The sequence below is a fragment of the Poecilia reticulata genome, chromosome 14 (assembly GCF_904066995.2).
Source record: "Poecilia reticulata chromosome 14, P_reticulata-male-v2, whole genome shotgun sequence".
In the NCBI taxonomy this organism is placed as follows: Eukaryota; Metazoa; Chordata; class Actinopteri; order Cyprinodontiformes; family Poeciliidae; genus Poecilia; species Poecilia reticulata.
In genome coordinates, this window is record NC_088843.1 from 24,018,182 (window position 1) to 24,041,454 (window position 23,273).

The following is a 23,273-nucleotide window of genomic DNA, read 5'->3' on the forward strand; positions in this document are numbered from 1 at the left end:
GAAACTCTTCCCTTCCTTCATGACTAGCTTCACAGCGGGTTGTGATGTTAGCTTGTTTTCGTGGGCGCTCATAGCTGTTTCCCACCTCTCTGTTAACTGCCTGAAGCTTCCCTCAGGAAACCATGGCCGAGGAGGCCGAGGGTTCCCCTCTGTCGTCCCAACATGACGGTAACTGTCCTGTGTTTGACGCCCTTCTCTGGTGGCGGGTGTAGGGGGGAGTGTTGACGGTTGACAGACCCGAAGGCAGCGGCCTCTGCATCCTTGACAACATTAGCCAGTTAGCATCATCAGTGCGACGTGTCACTGGCTCTTATTGAACATTTACTAAGACCCACTGTGGGCTCTTACGAACATCACATTATCAATTTCAGTTTTACTAAACATTTAAGTGACAGAACAGGTGTTTTATTGCCAAATTTACCTACCTATAAACACAACAGAATAACGTTAATTTCTCTGTACCACCACTCTTTCTAGCTGCTGTTTAACTGTGAGCTTTATCTACGTATACCAATTTGATCTAAATGTCGGTTCTGGTCCTGAAGTTTAAGCCTGTCATGCAGTTCTTGTGGGCCATATCAGCCAAATGTAAAATTTCTGAATATATACGGTTGGACTTGCATGTTAGGCTGACTGATTCACCTGCACATTGTATTTGTTTTGCAAGCCAGCCAACTCTTTTACGTTTGAGTAAGTTGTGTTTATGTTATCGATATTACTAATAGTAAAGTTAATCATTGAGTTTTTCATAATTTTCAGTGTTTGTTTAGCCAAACTAAATTTCATAAAAGCATCCAATCCTATTCGATTGGGATCTGCAGACATTCTTTCTCAATTTTGTTGCAGGGATGAACAACATTTTGCTTCCAAACTGCTAACGTTGCTAAACATACCCTTAGAAATGTGTGCTAACCTCATCTAGATAACGAAAATAATGACACAGTCATAAATAGAGCTGCATAATAAGTAGAATATCATTACAGTATCAACATTGCATCAAGAATGGACTGATTGTATGCTAAGTGTAGTAGGTAGGCTAGAGTAGCAGTTCCCAAAGATGTGGTTGCCTGTATGCAAGTGTGAGAGAGCTTAAGATCCAATTGAGAAGATAAAAACCAAAAATAGTAACAAAAAAGCATATGCATTTTAAAAATGGTAAAAAAGACATAGAAAAACAGGCCTGGAATTTATAAAACTGGTTAATCATCAGGCTGTTGATGATGATTGTGTTGCTGTTATACCTCTTTTGATCTGCTTGTTTGCAAAACAAGGAGACAGGGTCATGAACTTCTTACATTTTTTATTTTGTGGGTCAGAAGCTGGAAAGCGTTGCAGAATTTCACATGCTTTGCATAAAGTCTGATTGCAAATATTACATTTTTCGCTTGTTTCAAATTTCCCTGTGCTGTGTGCCCATATCTGATATAGATTTTCAATATTTGACATTACTATTGCAATGTCAAATTCTTTGTTTGTGCACAGAAACCTGGCCAAGAAAGCTGATTCTGTTATAAATGTGCCAGTCTTGGATACTTTCCTTTAGCTTAAAACTCAGTGTTTACTTGTAATGATTTCTGGTGTTTCTCTTTGTGATTTGTAATTTCCTTATTTTTTTTCCAAAATTAAAAAGTAATCTCTGACTGAAACGATTATAAGATAGACCTTAATACCATTTTTATCTTTATTTGCCCCTGTTACAATTTTTTGGTTCCACATTTAAATGTTTCCAACCATCCAGCTATTTTTGAATACAAAAAATAAGTTTTCATGTTATAATGTCATTTATTAAGGGGTAAAGCTGGTCCTATGTGAAAATGTATATGCTACAAATCTGGAAAGGATTGCCAGTTCATCACAGGTCAAGACAGAAAATCATAGGGCACTCATAGTTAAAGGTAATTTAGAGATATCACTCAAACTAACATGTTTTTGGATTGTGGGAGGAAGCCAGAGTACCCGGTGCGAATCCACAGGAAAAACAACATGCAATCCCCACGCCAAAAGACCACATATTTGAACCCACAACCTTCATTCTGCATTTTAAAGTCAGCTGATCATTTCTAAACATGATGAGGAAGGAGAAATGGCAACACTGGTAATGACCTTTTAAATTTAAACGCATGACTAAATATTGTGTTGTTGTTTTTTTATACTAACAATATTTCACTGGATTAAAAAACTTTAACCAACTTTTGGTTTTAGTCACTCTGATCTACTTAAAAAGTCTTTTGTTGAGTACAGTGAAGACTGCTGTACTTTGTGGAGTTGGCTAGTTAATGTTTTTGTTGGTAATTTTTTATTTTCTTTACAGTACAGTTATGTACAGTTGCTGTTACTGTTTGGGGCAGCAGAACTTAAGTTTGGGCTTGAAAACACAAGGAATCGATGTGAAAATCCCATGTTGGAGTTTGCTCAGCTATCACATGACCAGCAGCACCTATCTGCTGCTTGTGGCTCGTAAATGTTTCCATTTATCTGTCTGCATGTGAGAATGTCACCGTCTCCCTGCTCGTCCTGCTGATTTTAAGTGACAGGAATTAAATCAGGTATGAGCCGCTCTTGCTGTAGGAAAAACCTGTGACTGAATGTATTGTCAGGCTGGTTAGGAGAGGACACAGTCTCTGCTCTAGTTTAGCACTGAAGCTAAAATATGTCTCTTTTAAAAAATGTTTTAACCTCTCATTCCGATTAATTGCCAGATAAATATTTATTATTGTTTGATTTGCAGATGTGAGTCCAGTTAGGAAGACCTCAGGGGTGAAAAGTCATGATGATATTTTGCAATGAGTATATCATGGCTATACAATCGAAGGACTTCCTGTATGTTTTCCCTAATGGAGCTCTAGTGTGACTCTTTATTGAATGTCTTTGTTTCTTTCAGGCAAATGATCAATTAATCTTATTGATCAACTAAAGATTAATTGATAAGCAGCCATTTTTTCCAAAACCCTAGTCTTATGTTGTATCAAGGTCTTTCTTTTAACACAAATGGCAACATTTGCTATAGTATGCTGAATTTAAAAAAGTACATCGTTGTATTTTAGCATTTATTTGAGTCTACTTGTTAGCTCAACCGAATAAACAGACAATTGTTAAATTTAGACATATTTGTAAAATACAGCACAACAGAAACCTGAATTGAAAAATAAAAGATGAAAATAATAAAATATGTGAAACACTTATGTATACGAGGAGGACCGCAGACTCTTCTGCCCACTCCGTGAAAATGTGATATATTTCTACGGTGAAACTTAAGTTCCTCGAGTGTCTATATCTAAAAACAGAATTGGATAAAAAGGTATTTTGAATCCCACAACGGACACTTCGTGGACGACTTCACTTTCCTGTTGTGGGATACCGCTGCCTTCTTTAATTCTGTATCAGTTGGGTCCGCTTACGTATGGATGACCAGTGGCGCCAACTGCTGGATTGCGGCCAAACTGCAAACCCTAAAAAAGGTCTGAGCAGGCGTTATTAGTTAATCGATTGGAACTAATTTTAATCTAATAAGCATAGAAATGTATTTAAGTTCGTCTATTTAAAATAGAATCTGATTTGCTGTCAATCAGATTTAACATCAGATTGACAGCAAAGAGGCACTAATAATGCTTTTTTGTTCAACTGTATATAAATTCAGGCTTTAAAGTGTGATGAATATTTTCAGTGATTTTATATGTGTTTCTCTGCTGAGGTTTTAGATTCTGTAAATTATGTTTTTTTTTTTTTTGGTGTATTATGAAATCAGGATGGCAACAAAGACAGCCTTTATCTTCATTTTGAAATTAATGGAAAATATTATGTGACATTTTTTTAACGTAAAATTTAATTGACCAGTTTTTGCTTACAGAGCTCCAATTTGTTTAGCAGCTAAAAGAGAGTTTGCTATCTTATAAGAATAATTTATTTGTTTTTCTAGTTGAACAACCATATTTTCACACCTTTTGGATTTGTTATGTTGATTATGCTGTCTGAAACTCTTGTAATTAAACAGTACACTGTTTTCCTCTGTTTTGCTCCATCCTCTGTGGTTACATGCAGTCAGCAGCTGACTAACTGTTGTGTGTTTGTTTCCTCCTCTTGTCTTCCAGAGGTGCTTCAGCAGCGTGTGGCGGCTCTGGAACAGGAGAGGGCCGAGTTCATCCGGCTCAAGCAGCAGCTGGAGGCCGAGTTCAACCAGAAGCGAGCCAAATTCAAAGAGCTTTACCTGACCAAGGAACGTAGGTATCCCAAGATAGTGAAACTAGTTTTACTTCATAAATCATTGACAATGAAGCACCAAGGGTCAGGAACTTAAAGACGGTAGAAGTACATTTGTCTGTGCTGAATAAGGGTTTCCAATGGAAGAAGATTAGGGCCAATAAAAAAAATCTTGCAATTCTGAATCAAATTTTTTTTATCTTCTGAAATCAAAAGTCACAATTCCTTTTTCTCAGTGACCCTAACCTTCTTCCATAGCTTCCTAAAGATGCATGTGAAGGGGAATAAAAAATTTTTTATTCCTGTTCTGTCTGTTTAACCCCATTTGTCTTGGATTTTTGCTCATTCGTGTCTGATCCGTCTTGTTCCCCCAGAGGAACTTAAAAGACAAACCGAGGCCCTGGAGAACTCCCAAAGCGAGCTGAGCGCCGTACAGACTCATCTGTCTCAGGCTCAGGCCGAGATCGAAACCATCAAAGCCGTGGCCACTGTGTCGGAAAACACCAAGCAGGAAGCCATCGACCAGGTCCGCAGCCAATGGCAGGAGGAGGTGGCCTCGCTGCAGGCCATCATGAAAGGTAAACTCAACCTCTGTTGAACAAATATAACGGCAGTCCCTTTAATTGTTTGATGAATTGAGCTTGTTGATTATTTATGATTTGTGAAATAGTTTTAAATACAGACACTAAAAGTGCTTGTATTGGGAAGGTGTGACTTTTGCAATCAAACTCTGATGCGGACCAAACAAGTGAACTGTGTTTACAACGTATTATTCTTATTATAATTCTGTTTTATAATTAGTTAAGAAAATAAAGGCTAAGTCTACAATTAAAACCTAATAACAGAACTGTTAATGTTTCCGTTTACATCTAAACTACATGTTTCTTTTTGTTCTCTGTCTGCAGATACAGTGTGTGAATACGAGGTCCAGTTCCACCAGCGCCTGGAGCAGGAACGAGCCCAGTGGAACCAGTACCGTGAGGCAATGGAGCGGGAGCTGGGCGACTTAAGGCGGCGCCTCACGGAGGGACAGGAGGAGGAGAACCTGGAGGACGAAATGAAGAAGGTAGATAACAAGACCTCACTCTGAGAACCCTGGCTCCTAAGAACTCTGACTAGAGGTTTATTTTAAAATCAAAAATGGAATAAATAAATAGATAAAAAAGTTGGAAAAACTCATTCAACTAAAATTTTGAGATAAATGAGAACAGACTTTCTAGAAAAAAAAAACTTGGTAACTTGAGTTTTTCTTGCAAATTTTTGACTTCTGGAGCTAAAACAGTTCCATATTTTTTCTAGAAAATTTCTGAGTTTTATGGCAGAAATTTAATCCTCCTTTTTGTTTTGTTTTTCTATCTGCAATGGCCCTAACACTATGTATTTGTTAGTGGTTTGAGTTTGAAAATGCATCGTTTGTTTCAGGCTCAGGAGGATGCAGAGAAGCTGCGCTCCGTGGTGATGCCCATGGAGCAGGAGATCGCAGCGCTGAAGGCCAAGCTGAGCAGCACCGAGGACCGGGTGAAGGAGCTGGAGGCGTCCAAGGTCAGTCAGGAATATTTGGTTTTTAAATAATGGCAGTTTGTTTTTAGTTTGTGGCTGTAAGAAACATATTTGATTCATTTTAGAAATTATATGTTATCTCAACTTCTGTGATCTGTATCATGCTGCTGCAATGTTTCCTATAATTTCTTTAGATTTAGCTTACAATAGTCCTTTCTTTCAGAGGACTATTCATTTCAGTTCAACTCAGTTCAGTTAAAAATACTTATTAAACCCAAGAAAAATTCAATATTGTTGGCAATCACATCATCCAAGTTTTATCAAAGAGTTGTTGTAGATGCTTATTGCTGTGGGCAGTAAGAGTCTCAATTAGTGGTGAGTATTCTTGTAATTTTTAGTGATTCAACTAAGCAAACTGGAACAATACGTCTTTTTGAGAGGTTGCTGGTATCAAAGAGCCTAATATTATAGTTTTTTAAGCCCAAGACCGTCAGAAAACCTTGATAATGATGGACTGAAATAATTTTAAAAGAGTTTTGGCTTCTATTGTGGAGAGCTTTCACCATTAACACAACATTTGTTTTATTTTCCAGATTAGAAGCTGTGGTTTGTTTGATTTTTTTTTTTTATATGTATGTATTATTATTTTTATTTTTTTTGGCAGGTGAAGGAGCTGAATCACGTTCTGGAGGCTGAGAAGTCGTGTCGTACGGACCTGGAGATGTATGTGGCTGTGCTGAACACGCAGAAGTCTGTGCTGCAGGAAGATGCAGAGAAATTACGCAAAGAGCTCCATGATGGTTCGTTTCAGGGCTTCCAGTGGAAGTTTTTTGATTAAAAGAAAGCTTTGACTGAAGAGTGTGCCTGCTAACATGTTAGCTCATTCCTTTTTGTATTTTGGAGAATTTTTTTAGAATTTTGTGGCCGGAAAAGTCTCTGTAGACCAGGTTATATATATGCAGCAACATAGGCAGATATATTTCTCATGATTGATGTTGTTTTTCTTTAACATGCGAAACTCTAGGAATGTGGTTGAGGTTGAAGGTGCAGCTGATGGTAATCTCCTCTGCGTCTCACAGTGTGTCACAAACTGGAGTTGGAGCGGCAGCAGCACAACCAGCTGAAGCAGACGTGGCAGCGGGCCAACGACCAGTTCCTGGAGTCCCAGCGCCTCCTGATGAGGGACATGCAAAGGATAGAGAGCGTGCTGTCCTCCGAACAGCTCCGCCAGGTGGAGGAGATGAAGAAGAAGGACCAGGTACAGCAGCGGTCACTCATCGCTTTGCTGTTTAAGTATCAGCTTTCCCTTGAGCTCGGTTTGATGGATGGTTTACTTTTGTTTTCGCAAATGAGGTTGGAAGTGGTAAATGACAAAAAAATGCATGAGCTCAATAATATCTTGGCTAAATATGCCTGAGGCTGTTAGCAGGGTTCCTCGATAAACACGTTGAAACATGACGTCACACGCGCAAGATCCAACCCTCAGCTCCATGCTGAAGGTTAAAAAGCTGCTCGCTGACTGCCATTGGTCAGCGAGCAATGGTAGTCAGTAGTTGCCAGCATAGCACGCTAAATCTTAAATGTACTCGTGATATATAAAAGAAAAAGGGATGCAGTGCTTTGCTACTAATTGTCATTATTATGACAACAAGATAACAAGGTCCAAGAGTATCCCATTTCACAGATGAGTGAAAACAATGACATATGCAACGTCTCTGTAGTTAGGAAAAGTCAGAAATTAGTCAAAGTATTAAAGATATTTGAATTTTTAAAAAGTTTACTTTTTACACCAACTTTATGTCAAGTTTATTTGTATAGCACATTTCAGCAGCAAGGCAGTTCAAAGTGTTTTACATCATAAAAACATCTTTATGAAACCAGCAATATACATTATATTTTAGAGAACATAGCTATCTGTTAAACACCATCCCAGTCTTCCCACTGCTATCCAGTGCTACACACCATAAGGGATGTGCTGGGACGATCAGACATGTTAACAGCTCAGTATTCGGGTAGCAGAGATGATGTTTATCATTAACACATCCTGGATGAAACCACCAGTTGATGGCAAGTGCTGCTAATCCACCTCATTTACTTTTTCCACTCTTCTTTGAATCTCTATTCATGGTTCATAAAGCCTCCTTTTTTTAACTCCTCTGGGGATTTTGGGGTCATAGTTCAGGTGTTATGTGAGTTTTTGAAATGCTAATCAGCTGCTCCCAGTTAATTGTAATCTTGTTTCTATTGTTACACATAATATAAACCATCCGGAAGTGAAAAGGTGAGAGCAAATATCCTTCCAGCTGCACAGCATCTACTACTAGAGGAAACAGTTGTCCAAACATTCAATAATTCAAACAAAACAAAACAAAATGATGAAGAAATGTCTGAAAAAGAACAAATCAGAACTAACAGAGCTGCTTCAACATGATGCCACCATTCTCAATTCATTTTCTGCAAAAAAAGTGGCAGCTTTTTCCTTTAATTAAAATATTGGATGTTCTTTTTATTATTGAGAAGATTAAGAAAAATGTCACATGAAATGTTTGAGTTTTTATTTATTAAGTGCTTTCAACCTGAGTATTTTGGCCCCCTTTGCAAACTGTTTGGACACTCTGGTCGCTAATTACATTAGAACTACCACTGCTGGAAACTGACTCAGGAAAATTCAGGGAATTTTGACATGAAAAATGTTGAGGGAACCCTGAGTTTGGGTGTTTTTCCATAAGGAAAGCTTTACGGTCACTGTAATCCGAGTAGAGATGAATCATAAACCAGCTGCACTGTGAGTGGAGGGATGAACTGGATACATCTAACCTACAGCTTCCGGGTCTAAAAGGATTTTCTTCTAATGCTCTGATACCACAGGGCACCTTGAGGGGTTTAATGGAGCTCATTTCCCAGCAGACATGGTGCTGCTTTTGGCACGCAGGCCAGGACCTCCATGCTAAACACATGAGGCCATGAGGCTGTTTTGTGTAGAAGTCGAGGTCTTTCTGTTCATTTACTTGCTGTTTTGATTCTCAGTTTGAGGTCATTTAAGGCATATTTGGTCATCTTTCAATAATATTGTATTTTTTCTAAATTCAGATTTGATGTTTTTTGATAGCTGTCACTGTCTACAAAAACTCTTTGAAGAATTTGAATTAATATACAACAACATTTGATTTCCCTTTAGGATCAATAAAGTATTTTTGAATTTGAATTTTTATTAGTGTTGCATACATTTTTTTGACAAGTTAATTATAGGGTCTGTAATTAATTCATCACAATTAATCAAAAACATTTTAGGACTTAACTGATTAATCAGATTAATTGTGATTAACTGATTAAAACAATCGTCAACTAGTTTAGTAATCGATCAATCGCTAACTGGAGTATACAGATAAAAAACACCTAGTTCCATCAACTCTTAAAAAATTAAATACTCTGTAAATCTTTTATCCAATGGAAAGAGGAGGATTGCGAGAACAATATGCATTATCTAGTAACATAAAACCCCCTCAGCGTCTCTTAATGTTGTTATCTTTGATGGCAGAATTTGTCCAAGCTGATGACTAGATCATATCAGATTATACTAGTTTATCTAATAAAGTCACCACTTAGTGATATTATTGCTGGGAGGAGTAGGAAAATGGGACAAATTCTGATTAAGATCTGTCTTTTTTCCCAGGAGGAGGATGAGAAGGAGAGGCTGAGCCTGGTGAAGGACCTGCAGGAGGACGATCGAGGAGACAACACTGAGCCTCTGGAGGACTTCCTGGGGCTGAGCGTTGAGGAGGTACGTCATGCCATCCGATCCGTCCCCCCGAGACGCACAGCAGCTCATCTTAGTGTTGCTTCATGTTCTGTTCCCTGGTGGAAACGTGAGCTTCTTCACCTTCACGCTCTGACCTCACATGTTTTGTTCCTCACGGCTTCAAACTGAAAACGTCTTTTTACGATTCTTTGTCTCCATCACTGGTTTTATATAAATATGCATCAAAAGTGGAACAAATGAAAGGAGCAAAGGAAAAAATTGGGATGTTTTTATTTACACAAACACAAAAGAGAATAAACGGGATTTACGTTCAGATTATAAATATATAAGACATCTGGGTCTTTAATAATTAGTTTTCTGTCGTTGTTATTTTAATTAGCTGAAACTTTGATTGGTTTATAACTATAAAACTTTCTTTTTAATGGTTAACCTCTGGCTCTAGGTCAGCGGTTTAATACTTTGGTTTCAAAAAGTTGTTTGAAGTCCTCAAAGTCTTGAAAACCTTTTAACCCAATCTCACTGTGATCAGTCGCAACACTTGTATCGATTTTGTTGCATCTGTGGTCACTTCTGCCTAATTGCTCAGCATAAAAGGTGACGACTCTGCAGCAACTGTCGAGCAACCACAGCGTTCCTCTGGTAGGATGTACACAAACCAAGAAAGAAAATTGGTCTCAGTAACGGTTCTGTAGAGGAACTGAAAATCATTGTGACTCCCAGAGTTTGTTGCTGCGAAGTTTGAAAAAGGGCAACAGCACTGCAAAATAAATTGAATTCTGTTTCAGCAGCTGCTGCATGCAACAATGAACTTATGCTGTAAATGACTACTTCTTACTGAAGCTGCATTTCTTTTCTCAGATTTTTTTTGGGGCTATAATTTACAGTTCTAGGTAACTTTAATTTTCACTGTATCACAGTGGGAAGTGCTACTCGTGTCTGATTTCAGATATTTATGGAGTGTTAAATGGGACAAAATTAAATAAATAAATTTCATTTCTAAATAAATTAATTTAGATACAAAATTATTTTATGGTTAATCTGCTGACAGAAATTATGCAAAACTCATTTTTTGCATATTTTTATTCATCCAGTTGAGTTTCTACGGTAGCTAAAAACATCCCAAATGCTAAAAAAGCAAACACTGTTTTTTGGCCATAAGTTTATTTTTTTGTGGTGTTTGGAAGATGGGCCAGATTATTAAGTCATAATCGAGGGACTGCGTGTTATCTATCAATCTAAGCTGAGCTCCAGCACATTTGGTCAGCGGGTTTTACCGCTGTATCCGCTGTACAATGGCTGATGTACAGCGGATACAGTGTACATGTTGTTGACTTGCCATCCAGAAACCACTTGCTGCATTTGTTGTTGGTTATGCAGAAGGTGACACATCTGCTTTTCAAAGATGTACGGTTGTATAATTGCGCATCTGTTTGCAGCCATTTCTACCTGCCAGTGTAAACGTTGACTTGGGGGGCATTGCTAGCAGCAGTTTAGTTGGATTTAAAGTGCTCATTCTTGGTGTACATTGTTTCTATTTAACTTCAGTAGCACTTAAAAAGGTTTCCTGAAAAAATATTTTCTCTAGCTTTGCTTTAAAATCTCGGTTGTTTTTTTTAATTTTTTTTATTGGAACTACAAATTTTTCTTTCCTCTAAACTCTTTATTTCTTTGTTTTTTCTGTCAGCCTCCGACCAACCACAGTGCCCATGGATCCATACACTCCTTAGACACTGACATTGTTGCCGGCGGCCCTTGGGACCCCTACAAGGACAACCTGCGCAGGGTCCAGTCGACCGACAGCCTCGGGTCCTCTCTGTCTTCGCAGCAGGGACTCGGCGGACACAACCACAAGGCCAAGTCGGCTAGCAACCTGGACGAATCGGACTTTGGGCCCCTGGTGGGGGCCGACTGTGGCGTGACAGACAGTAGTTTTGGTGAGACCTCGTCCATCGGCTCCATCAAGCTGACGGCGGGTCACTTCCTGCTGACTAAGGACCAGGAGAAAGCAATAAAAGCCATGACACCAGAACAGGAGGAGACGGCGTCGCTGCTGTCCAGCATCTCCCACGCTCCGGACACCGCCTACTTACCGCCGTCCGGCTACCGGCTCGTCAGCGACACCGAGTGGAACCTGCTGCAGCAAGAGGTGCACAGATTGGTTTTCTGTGCTTTAAGCTCCCAGTTTACTTCCTAACAGTACAGTGAACCCCCACCTATTTGCGACTCCGTATCCATTCCAGTTTGGAACATAATCCCAAATTATATGGAATGATAATAACTAAACCTTTGATACTCAACAAAAGTAGTTTTGTTGAGTTTTATGTATTTTTCCCAATATGAACTTCAAAAAAGATAAATATTCAGTTTTTTGTTTTTTCAGAAAAATATTAGGAGTGATTAAAAAATAGATCAATAGCACTTAGGACATTTTGGTGTCATAATGTTCCAAATTATTGCTGGAAATTCATCTATTTGCCTTTTTGTTGGTAGTTTTTTCGTAAAGCATGTCGAAAATATATTTTAAAAAAATCATCTTGGGAAGCTGAAATAACTCGTAATGCTACTTGTGTTTGCAAGGAAGCCATTTTCCTTTGTGGTGATTGGCTGTACCCCCAAGAGCAGAAATAAGGAAGATGTTGGACTTTAGTTTCGCTTTCCACTCTGTACATTAAAGCATGCTGACCAAACAGAGTCAACACAAGTTTTGCTATCTCTAACGGAGATAGCAAAATCTCCCTTAGAGATTTTGCTATATTTGTGCTTACATATGACAGTAAATGTGACTTCACCTATAATAACTTATACGTGAATAACGGCTACCTCCAGGTGTCCACTATTTTATGTTTCATTTCAGTGACATCAACTTCATCTGGATGTAATCAGTGATTTCATGTTTATTTAGTCCAAAAGAAGATATACAGTTACTGAATATTTATGCTGAAGGGGAGGGTCACATTGTCAAAGAAAAGATGCTTTTGTTAAATAAAACATGAGAAGGCTCAGAATGTAGCCTTGAGGAACTCCAGATGCTGATCTGGACTGATGATCATTCATGAACATTCTGTTGTGTCACGTTTTTGTTGAACCAGGTAAAAAACGCTGGCAGGAAGCTCGGCCGACGCTGTGACATGTGCTCCAACTATGAGAAGCAGCTGCAGGCCATTCAAGGACAGGAGGCCGAAACACGAGATCAGGTACGCTTCTCTGCTTTCACAAAGAAAATCCAGATTTATTTATTTCTTTTTATGAGACCATCATATTTTGTGACCTAATTTATTGTTTATTTTGAAGAAGCATTAGTGTAATTCAACTGTGATGCTTCGTGTTGGAGATGTCTCCATAGTTTGACTGTTTTTTTTTCATGCAGGTGAAGAAGCTGCAGGCCATGTTGCGCCAGGCTAACGATCAGCTGGAGAGGACGATGACGGAGAAACAAAGTCTAGAAGAATCAGTAAAAGTAGGAAATGAGGAAACTGATGCTAAGGTATGTGTCCTATAAATCTAATGAAACGATTAATTTAATGAAATGATTAATTGTAATGAATTGATTATTGAAATAATCTCACCTACGTAAAATTCAACTGAAAACAAATAAATCTGTTGAATGTGAAAGATAAAAAATCGCTATTAATTAGTCCAACAGACCTTGTAGGAATTTTCCTTACATTTGTACGATTAAATCATTTAGTTAAAGCCTTAGTTGGCAAATAAGCAAAAAAGGACAAAAAGTTATTAGTAATGAGAATGTGACAAAACACTTCACAGCATTATCTCTGAAGAAAATACAAGACATCTTGAATAACTTTTCTCACATCAGAGAGCTGTAGGTGTCACAGTGGGAAGAAAGCAGCTTTAAAACAGGATGAGAGCAGCATCTGATATTATCTGCATTTCTTGCTAATAACCCCTGAGAACCACCAACATGCTGACTGGTTGTCTGTAATGAAGGATTTTACAGATTCTGCTTTGTTTGGAGTTCATCTCCAACACCAAAAACATTCTGTTGCTGCTCTCTGAAGTGGAAAAGGAAATCAGAGAGATAAGAATCTGCAGACGTATCTGCATTGCAACATTGTACTGCAAAAAATAACCAAACCAAAGACTTTAGAATAGCATGTGTGTTTTGTCAGTTTGTAAGTGAGAAGTTACTTTAAGATGGGTGATGGAGCTGTGGCCTGCCACAAACCTCTGACTCATATTCTGCAGGTTTCTGCTCTGCAAAGATCACAGTCTGATGACTGCAGTTTATGAAGAAGCATTAATTTAAAAGGAATTTCTGTTCATTTTTACATTTTTACGTCAGTTGTGTTCAGGGTTATAGCTGATGATAGACGTGTTCATTTTCATAATGGATAAATATGTAACAAAGCAAACATGACAGCTGAAAGTTGTCAAAGCGTTGTGCCTTGGTGCATATCCAAGACAAAAGTACTGACAGCAAAGGTTTATGTGGTGGTTTGTCTGGAGAGCAGCAGGAAGTGAGGTGAAATCCTGTCTGAAGGCACTAACCTGGAGACTTAGTGATCTGGCACCCTACCCATGTACTTAAAAGTTATTTTTGCCAACTCATTCAGCCTGTATTTCAGTACAGGTGAACTACACCTGCGGTGAAGAGTGCCTGCTAAGAGTTGTCCTATTGACAGATTTCTCCAGGACAGTTTGTGTTCATTTTACAACAATAATCCACCGACACTGTGACCCATATTGTCCATTATCATGTAGTTATGGTACTAGTTTACTGTTTTGAAGTGAGATGTAACTACAGAGCCTTTTTGTATTGCCAAAAACGTGCCAGCTATTCTTTATTTATGTTTCATAACCTTTCTATTTATAGGTTTTATGAGTGTAAACTAGCAGTCTCTCGTGTTTTGATTTCTCCTCACAGGTGTCTGCCCTCATGCAGAGTGTCCAGGAATCAGAAGCGCTGCTCAGCACACTACAACAGGCCTTCAGTGAGGCTAAGAGGAGCACACAGGAGCAGATGGTGAGCAGCGTGTTCAGCTGTTAACGCCACACCGCCTGTCCCTGCCTGATTGCTTTATTATCAGCATATAAAAGATGACAGCCAGCCTGAAAGGCTTCATCAGTTTGTCTTTGTTGATCATTTGCAGCCAAGCTAAGCAGCAGCTTGTGGCTCCTGTCTGCTGGTTTTATTACTCTACTTAATCACTGCTTTTCACAACCAACTGATAACAAGACAAGGTTAATGGGTTTAGGATACGCTACACGTCTTTATACCCATCACTGATTGGACTTTATTATTAAGAATTTACTTTTCTTTTTTCAAAATGTTTTCAAACAATTAAAGGAGGGCCGATTAGAGAATAAAATATTTATTAGTACTATATAAACTGGGAGTGACAAAAAAACAAACACTTTCCACAACAAAAAACTCAAACAGAACATAAGTATTTTATGAATTGTAGTATCTTCAAAGAGTCGCTGTGAATTGTGAAGCTGTGGGCAGGCAGGATCTCCACTAGCAGTCAGTCTTGCAACAAATTGAAGCTTCTGACTGAAGACTGTTGTTGTATGGCAGTCTCATTGGTGTCATAACATGCTAACAGCTCAATTAGGCAATAACAGTTTAATCTGTTTTTAACTGTGAATAGAGAGATGTTGGAGTAGAGGATGTGATCCTTACCCACTATGATCATCGAAAGATGGTTTGAACTTCCTCCTTCTTTCTCTGCCTTTTAAACTCTTCTGGGATTGGTGAGCTTTAGAGAGACTATTCAGCTGCTCCAATTTGTAAAAAAAAAAAAAATACAACCCAACTTTGTTGCCACGGTTACAGAAATAAAATAAAGTAAGAGCAAAAATCATTCCTGCTCAATAGTTGGAAAATCTTTTGCTGTTCATGATGCTTAAGCCTAAAGAGATGAGTTTAAATCACACCATAAATGAAAACCAACACCCTGGAGGAAATGATGATCCAAGCAGATGTGAAGAATTTATTTTTTTTGGTCTTTTTAGGTGGTTTTGTTGAAGTCGAGGGAGCAGGTGGCAGATGAGCTAAGCCGACTACAGAGAGACAACGAGAGCCTGCAGGGGAAACACCGACTGCATGTAGAGCTGCAGCAGCAAGAAGACTTCCAGATGCCCAACACTGTGCAGGTACGCCTTCAGTTCACCTCTCAGGCTAAATCTAATTTAGTTAATTTACTTTAAAAATTATCTAATTTTATTGATGTAGTTCTGCAACTAACAATTGTTTGAGTAATTGATTATTCTGACGATTAATGGATTAATTGGATAGTATAATTTGCACATTCTGCAGATTTTTCATTTAACAGTTTAAACTGTTAGAATATTAGAAGTACATTAAAAGATGCAAATATGCAAATTCATTTTTAAATAAGAAAATAAACATTTTATTGCCTAAATGAAACAACTGGAGTCCTTTAGTGAACGCTTGATCATTTGTAGCAACGGATGAATCTGCAGCTAAAAAATACTTTTAACATCAAACCTTTCTACTTGACTTACCAATACAGTGTAGGGTTGATCTAATGATTATTTTTTACTAACTGATTAATAATTGGATAGCAAAAGGTGATTAATAGATTTTTTTTTTTACAGAATTTGAACCAGAAGCTAAAACTTGAGTAGTTTTGGGAAGGATATATTTACAAAGAAGTTTTTGTTTTTTTTTATCTTATATGCAAAATTAATATTTTTTGGTTGTGAATATGTTGGAGGGAGAGGGGGTTTAGCAAATGGCTTTTTTGAGTCTGAACTCTCAATACAGTTAATGATTACCATATTTTCCGCACTATAAGGCGCACCTTCAATGAATGGCCTATTTTAAAGCATTTTTCATATATAAGGCGCACCGCATTATAAGGAGCATAGAAGAGACGCTACAGTGGAGGCTGGAGTTACGTCCACTAGATGGAGCTGCACTAAAGGATGTCTAAAGCCACTCTGTTGACATAAAGAATATCAACAAAACAGTCCGACTCCGGTCGGCGAGGAAAGCCTTCCACGACTGGGCCAGGGCGTGGCCGGACAATAGTCACCCTTCTCCGTTGACACACAGCATGTTCGTGGAGAACGTGGTGCTAAATGACCTGCAGACGACCTGATTATAGACGGCCGGTAGCTAGATAGGTCAGTCAAACTTTATTAACAAACCAGCGTTCTGACAACTATCCCAACATGCACCGCCCACTTCTTCTTCTACGGGTGAAAATGAAGTTGGTGGCTGCTTACCGCAGTTGCTAGACCTGTTGTGCCTCAATATTGGTCCATATATAAGGTGCACCGGATTATAAGGCGCACTTATATTTTTAATTGAAGGTTTTTAGGTGCGCCTTATAGTGCGTAAAATACGTTAATTGATTACTAAATTAGTTGGCAACTATTTCATAAATCGATTAATCGCAAATAATCCAATTAATTGTTTCAGCCGTTTCTCCTACAATATAAAAGAAGAACAGAGGTGCAAAGGCGAAGATGTTCCAGTCAGATTTTCTGCTCATGTCCTGAAACTCTCTCAGATAAATGATTTAACAAATACAAATATAGTAAATATAAAAAGATACAACAACTGCATAGTTAAAACATGTGAAAAATAAATGTGAAACAACTAGTTCAACCCAAACTTCTCATCTTGACATCAGAAGAAGGTAAATTGTTCTCAACTGGATTGTTCTGCAGGATCTGCAGGGCCTGGTGCTGCAGTTGCGGGCCGACGTTGTGGCGCTGCGGACAGCAGCTGATCACGTGGAGGAGAAGCTAAAAGCTGAGATCCTGTTCTTGAAAGAGCAGATCCAGGCAGAGCAGTGTCTGAAGGAGAACCTGGAAGACACCCTGCAGCTGGAGATCGAGGGCTGCAAGGAGGAGATAGGTGAGAATCTGTAGCATAAACGTCAGGCATCCTGCTGTTGCTGGGCATTTTTCTTTTTTTTTTTAACTCTCCTCTGTTTCTGCTTTTGTTTTACCTCCACTGATCATTGTATTACAGACATCTTGGAAGGTATGAAAAGGCTAAACTTAACAGCTTGTGTGTGTTAGCAGCACACAGTTTCTTGCAAAATTATTCACAGCCTTTGTACTTTTTCACATTTTGTGTATTTTATATGAAAGTTTAGAATAAAGCAGACATAATAGACTCAATTTACTGCAGTTGACCTCTATGATTAGGGATTACTTAAAGTGAAGTCAAGTTGAATACAAATACATACAATTCTTTTTGATTTTTAAATATTTAAGCCATAAATTATTTAATTTCATGACGCATCCATGCACTCTTGTCTGGGTTTCTCACATGAAGTTTGCAGTTTCAGTGTGACGACAGAACATGGTAAAGTTCGAAGGGTGTGAAAACTTTTTGCAAGGCACTGTAGTTATCAGTCTGAGCATAACCGGCTTCAAAGCGACGGGCCTTTTGTGTCCTCTGCTGTGAGAACATTCACCTCACTGTGTGTTTGACATTTGTACCGGTTTGTTTTACGGTACAATGCAGATGTCTTAAACCCTCCCTTCATTTCTTGGTATTTTCATACTAAGACAGAATTCCTAAAACAAATTTGATCAGGAGTCCTGCAGGCTTTCTGGAAAATTTTCAGTTTTTTTCTGCTCTTTTTCTTTAATTTTATGATAATGTCATTTATTTTAATTAAATAAGCGAGGGATGATTTAAGACTTTTGCACAGAACTGTAGCTTTAGATGTGATTTTATATTTCATGTTGAATAGCAAATGTGCATGTCCAAAAGTGGAATTTAATAGTATTTCAGGGTATTTTATGTTTTTACATTGATCAACAGCAAAGATCCTTAAATTCAGGAAACGACTTAATCTGTTTTTTTCTGTTTTTGGCTTATGGCTTATACTATTAGATTTGATTAATTATTTTTAAATAAATACATGGATGTATTTATATGTATGTGTGCGTGCGTGCGTGCGTGCGTGCGTGCGTGCGTGCGTGCATACATGCATTCCCAGCTTAGCAGTGTAAATTATCCAAAACATAAAGAATTAAAAACTAATTAAATAATTTTTCCTTTATGAAAATATTTTTCTGGAAAAATCTGATGTCTGACCTTTTTTGCTAAAATAAATAAGCGAGTTTATATGTTTTTAAAGTAATTGCCTCTGTTTTCTGATGGTCCATCAACTTTAAACCCCAGATTGTGTTGGTGTTGTTTTTCCAGCACATCCTGTTCTGGAGGTCCGGTCGGTCCGGTAGCGTTTAGCAGCTCGTTGTGTTTGGTCTGTTGGTGTGTTTCTAACAAGCAGAGCTCAAACTGCAGCCGCTTGGTTAAATAATTCATGAATCAGAACTCCTTTGAGGATGAGCGTCTCCGTCTCTAATGATGCCTCTGTTTTCTCTGCAGCGTCGTTCTCCAGCCTGAAGATGGAGCTAGAGAGGGTTAAAGCAGAGAAGGACAAGGTGAGGTTCCCTCAGCCTCTCTGTGTTAATGTGTTCATCTGTACATCCATCCATCTGTAAATCTGAACATATTCATCCATCCACCTATCCTCTATCCATCCATCCAAGTTTGTAATATTGATGTTCTAAATCAATATCCCAATTGATTTAGGCCAGCTGTGATTGGGCCAGCTGTGTCCTCCTGACCCTCTGATGTCATCGTGTTTGTTTTTGCAGCTGCAGAGCTGTTTAGCTGAGAAGATGGAGACGCTGGACAGCCTCCAGGCCGTGAAGATGAGCCTGGAGCATCAGTTCAGAGAAGTCGCCACTGCAAAGGTTTGTGCTGCTGTTACGTCCAACTCATGACATGTTGGGGGGGGAAATCTGTTAGTAATTGAGCACACTGAATATTCTGAATGAAACTGGTGAAATATGAAGTCTTTTGTGTCTTTTTTCCATTTATTCTGTGTGTGTGCATTCCATAGAGTGCGTTAGAAAGTCAAGTTCTGGACGAGAGAGACAAAGCCCAGCGGCTGCAGACTGAGCTGGACGTTAGTGAGCAGGTCCAGAAGGACTTTGTCAAGCTTTCTCAGACGCTTCAGGTAACCAGAGGTTGTTTAGTTCATGTTTTGGTCCTGACACATGCAACTGTTTGCCTTTTAGTGAGTTTTCAGACCTCTACTCACCTCCCCCACTTCTACCCTGAACTCCTCAAGTGGCAGCTCTGGCTTCACCTGATGCAAATTCACTTTTTGCTATCAAATTATGAATCTCTTTATCCAGCAAATAATCACCAGATCAGCCTTAAACTGTACTGATGTTAAGTCAAATAGAAAGGGTTGAACTTTTCACATGTTTGAAGTATTTTTTTAGTTGCAGATTCATCCTCTGCAATAAATAATCTAGGATGAACTAAAGGAATGTTATTACATTAATATTTATTTTCTTAATTAAGAAAATTATTTTATTATTTCTTTATTTCCATCTTTCAACATATTTCTAAAATATAAAAAAGGTGCAAATGAAATTTATGCCAATTTTTTAAAAATCCAATTAAAAGGCCTGTTGCAATAAGCAATAAATTAATTAATCACATGATAAATTATAATGAGCACCATAATATCCATTTACATGTTTTTCTATTTCTACCAAAAACTGGAAGATAAAAATCTTCAGTCTGGTGCTTTGGTTGCTTTTGAAGACCTCATAATTAATTGTATATGTTGTTCCTGTTGTTTTATTTATTTTGGGTATTTAAAATGTCTTCCAGTTCCAGTGTTAAATGTTCATTGGAATTTAAAGTTTATTGATCTTTGAGAATGTGTTCTTGGATTATTATGTCTTTATGTTACTTGAAAATAGTCTGAAAACAGCCATTTTATCATTTATTGAAGCAACTTCTGGGACAATTTATCATCCAGCCAAATTTGATATTGTGACAGGCCTACTGACTAATCGATTAATAAGATGTGAGAAAATGTGGACAACGTGTGAATACTTTTGCACAACCCTGCAGGGGGAATCTCACACCGTTTTCTAGAAGCGCCTTGGAACCGTGATCCAGATAGAAATAATGAAATCAGAATCAGCGTTTGTTTTCTATCCGCAGGTCCAGCTGGAGCGAATACGACAGGCGGAGTCCCTGGATCGGATCAAAGTAATCCTGAATGACACCAACCTGACCGACATCAACCAGCTTCCAGAGACATGATGGCCTCAGACTGGAGGCTGGTTTCAGTTTGGTTTCCCTCTCCGCCCCTCCCACCGACCCGCTAACGTTATTATCCAACCCGTAACCACACTGGAAGAGTTTGGAATGACAGGAAATCCCGGCTGTCTGTGTACATTTCAAGCCTCGGATGGAATAATGAAGAACAACACTACTAAAACATGTAAATAACTTGATGTGTGACTGTGGATTGAGAGGCTGGAAGCCCCTCTCTGTGTGATGGGGGGGGTCTGCCTGTGTCATGTTTCTACTGTAGATACGACTGTCTGTATTAGCTCAACCAAAAACAAAGGTTTGTCGTCCTCTAATGCACTTTTCATCTCTCCGTCTCCCTCTGTGCTCAAGGCGTTTGATAATCGCTTCTTTAATCCACTCGCTTGTCGTTCTTTTGTCTTTTTCTCTGCGCCCCTGAAATAATGAAGGATGAGAAATACTTGCACAAACTTTAACTGGGATTAAAGGATCATAATGCAACCAATAGCTTCTATTTCTTTAAGGATTTCCTGTTTTTGGTGCTCATATTGTCCAACAAAAATGTTTCATCATTAAGAGCTTGTGTGAAACATTTTCACACCTGAATTTGTGGGCTTTAGTTTTTCCCTGATAGTCAGAAAACACTATTTAACTCCAGGAACACTTAGAGAAGGGGAAAAAAAGAAAGACAATGAGACATCATAATAGGATGGAATGAATTTTAATTTGCTTCTGTTATGGTTTCCTTTTTTCAGGTATTTCTTGACCTGATTATCTTAATGTCTTTTTGAAGATCTTAAATGTTAGTGGGCAGAAGAAGTGGATTCTTAATGAGCTGTTTTCTCTCCTCCCTCCCTCCCTCCTCTGGCTGCTTGTCTTCACTAAACTGTCATGAAATGGTTTGTCTGTCACTACAAGAACTTCTGTTGTCTGTGAACTGATTTGAATTAAATGACCTCAAAAGTTTCAGAGTTCATTCCTATGTGGAATAACGGGTTTCTATACGTTTAGAGAAAAACAGAAAAATACAAATGTAACTTTCCTTAATATCAACCATCATCTTTATGATAAGAGATGAGAACTTTCAATGTGTTGGTTTTGTTTTCATAAAATTAACTCGATACTCACCTGCTTATACCAGCTCACGCTGCAGCAAACTTACAAGTAAAAGTGTTATAATCAGAAACGGGACGTGAACGCGTTAATTAATTACAGGTTTTTGTCCCCAGTTAGAAACTTCTGTTGTGTTTCTGGTACGCCAGTAAATCTGACGCACAAGCGGCATCCGTAGACAACAGCGATGGATGTCTGTTTGAATGGATTAAAATTTGTATTGAGTCACCATTGGCTATGACTACTACTGAAGATGCATTTTTATTTTCATTATGTAATTAGAGTGTGCCGGTGCTTCTTTGTGATTGGTGGACCTCATATAGGTGTTGTAACAACGGACCACCCGTCATTGGTCCTCTGCTCATCCCGATCCCTCACACCTTTGCTTTTGAAGGGCTTATTCAATCACATTTAAAGGCACATGACGGCGAGGGGTTTATAAAGGTGGATTTCCTTTCATTTTGTTCCTAGTTTTCTCCCAGCTTGACAGAGATCGCCTTCCAGAGCATGGTTCGACGTCACACCAGAGGTAGCAAGGTTCCAGTCCATAGACATTGTTCGCAGTAACTTCGTTTTAAATTTTACTTTCCACAAACAAACTTTTAACATTGATTTTAGACACGGTGTTACACGTGTGTTTTTGTGAAATAAACATGTTTCCACCAGAGCTTGCTGCTGTTGACAAGCCGCCATACTGAAACGCAAAGGAGTTGAGCCCACTTTCCCAGTGGAAAGTCCAACTTCGGAAGGCGTTCCAGTTGATTTTATTTATTTATTTTTTGACTGGTAAATTGCAATTTCCCAGTTACGACTACAACTGGAACGCAGGATTAATAATGAAGTTATTATTAAAAAGAAAAATTAATAAATATGAAGGTCAGTTATGTATTAAAGCATTAGGTAAGATTCCCCCTTTTTAAAATCATTTGGTACATTTTAAGTGTATTGACATTCATTGGCCCATTTATATATTTATGCTTTTATCTTTTATTATGTTTCTCTTTCCATCCTCCGTACCATACTTCATCAATTAGTATGATGAAGTATGGTATCCTGTCTTCAGAGAAGGTTCAACCATTTGGATTGATGATATATTGAGTGTATGTGTCACTTTATGAAATAATTGGTAAATGGGCTTTTTATTTTATTTTATAAGTTTGGTATTTAGTTGTTTTTTACACTTTGAAAAGGAGGAAGAAAAACTGGTATTATGTAGATCTTAATAGTTTATAATTCCTTTATTATGAAGAGCCCAATGTCATTTATTGGCCTGTAGAAATCTTAATTCTCCCATTTTCTTGTCTGATTCAGTAGTGGATACAGATTAGATGCTCTGAGGGGGAGGAGCATGACTCTGAAGTTGGACTCTGATTCCTTGTTGAGGAAAGAGATATTACAAAGTTTAATCATCTAGCCCAAGAGAATCTGTGATGCACAGATCCACTTTAAAATGAAATTTAAACTTCCAGTTGACCCCCAAAGGTGTTGAAAGTAGGGCCCAGGGCCATTTGTGGCCCCTGAATTGACTTTGTGCTTCCCACAGAAATGGGACAAACCTGACATTTACATTAAAATGTACTTAGAAAAATGTTGCAACTCAAAGTGATCATCTTTTTCAAAGCC

General features: G+C 38.3%; 1 protein-coding gene across 1 annotated transcript; it reads left to right on the forward strand.

Annotated features, from left to right (window-relative positions):
- Positions 1-8: 8 nt before the first annotated feature.
- rabep1 (rabaptin, RAB GTPase binding effector protein 1) lies at positions 9-21,503 on the forward strand. The gene is made up of 18 exons (XM_008428531.3): positions 9-168; positions 4,089-4,217; positions 4,572-4,775; positions 5,103-5,263; positions 5,620-5,739; positions 6,362-6,497; positions 6,777-6,955; positions 9,371-9,478; positions 11,142-11,603; positions 12,547-12,651; positions 12,825-12,941; positions 14,343-14,441; positions 15,434-15,574; positions 17,120-17,309; positions 18,801-18,856; positions 19,073-19,171; positions 19,321-19,437; positions 20,445-21,503. The coding sequence occupies exons 1-18, from the start codon at positions 123-125 to the stop codon at positions 20,544-20,546; spliced, it is 2,571 nt and encodes an 856-aa protein (XP_008426753.1). The 5' UTR covers positions 9-122; the 3' UTR covers positions 20,547-21,503.
- Positions 21,504-23,273: the final 1,770 nt, after the last annotated feature.

Excerpts from the sequence above, each read along its gene's own strand:
- rabep1 (XM_008428531.3), top strand. The coding sequence starts at position 123 with ATGGCCGAGGAGGCCGAGGGTTCCCCTCTGTCGTCCCAACATGACG. Across the intron at positions 4,218-4,571 it reads GCTTTACCTGACCAAGGAAC|AGGAACTTAAAAGACAAACC; the intron begins GTAGGTATCCCA and ends TTGTTCCCCCAG. Across the intron at positions 6,956-9,370 it reads AGATGAAGAAGAAGGACCAG|GAGGAGGATGAGAAGGAGAG; the intron begins GTACAGCAGCGG and ends CTTTTTTCCCAG.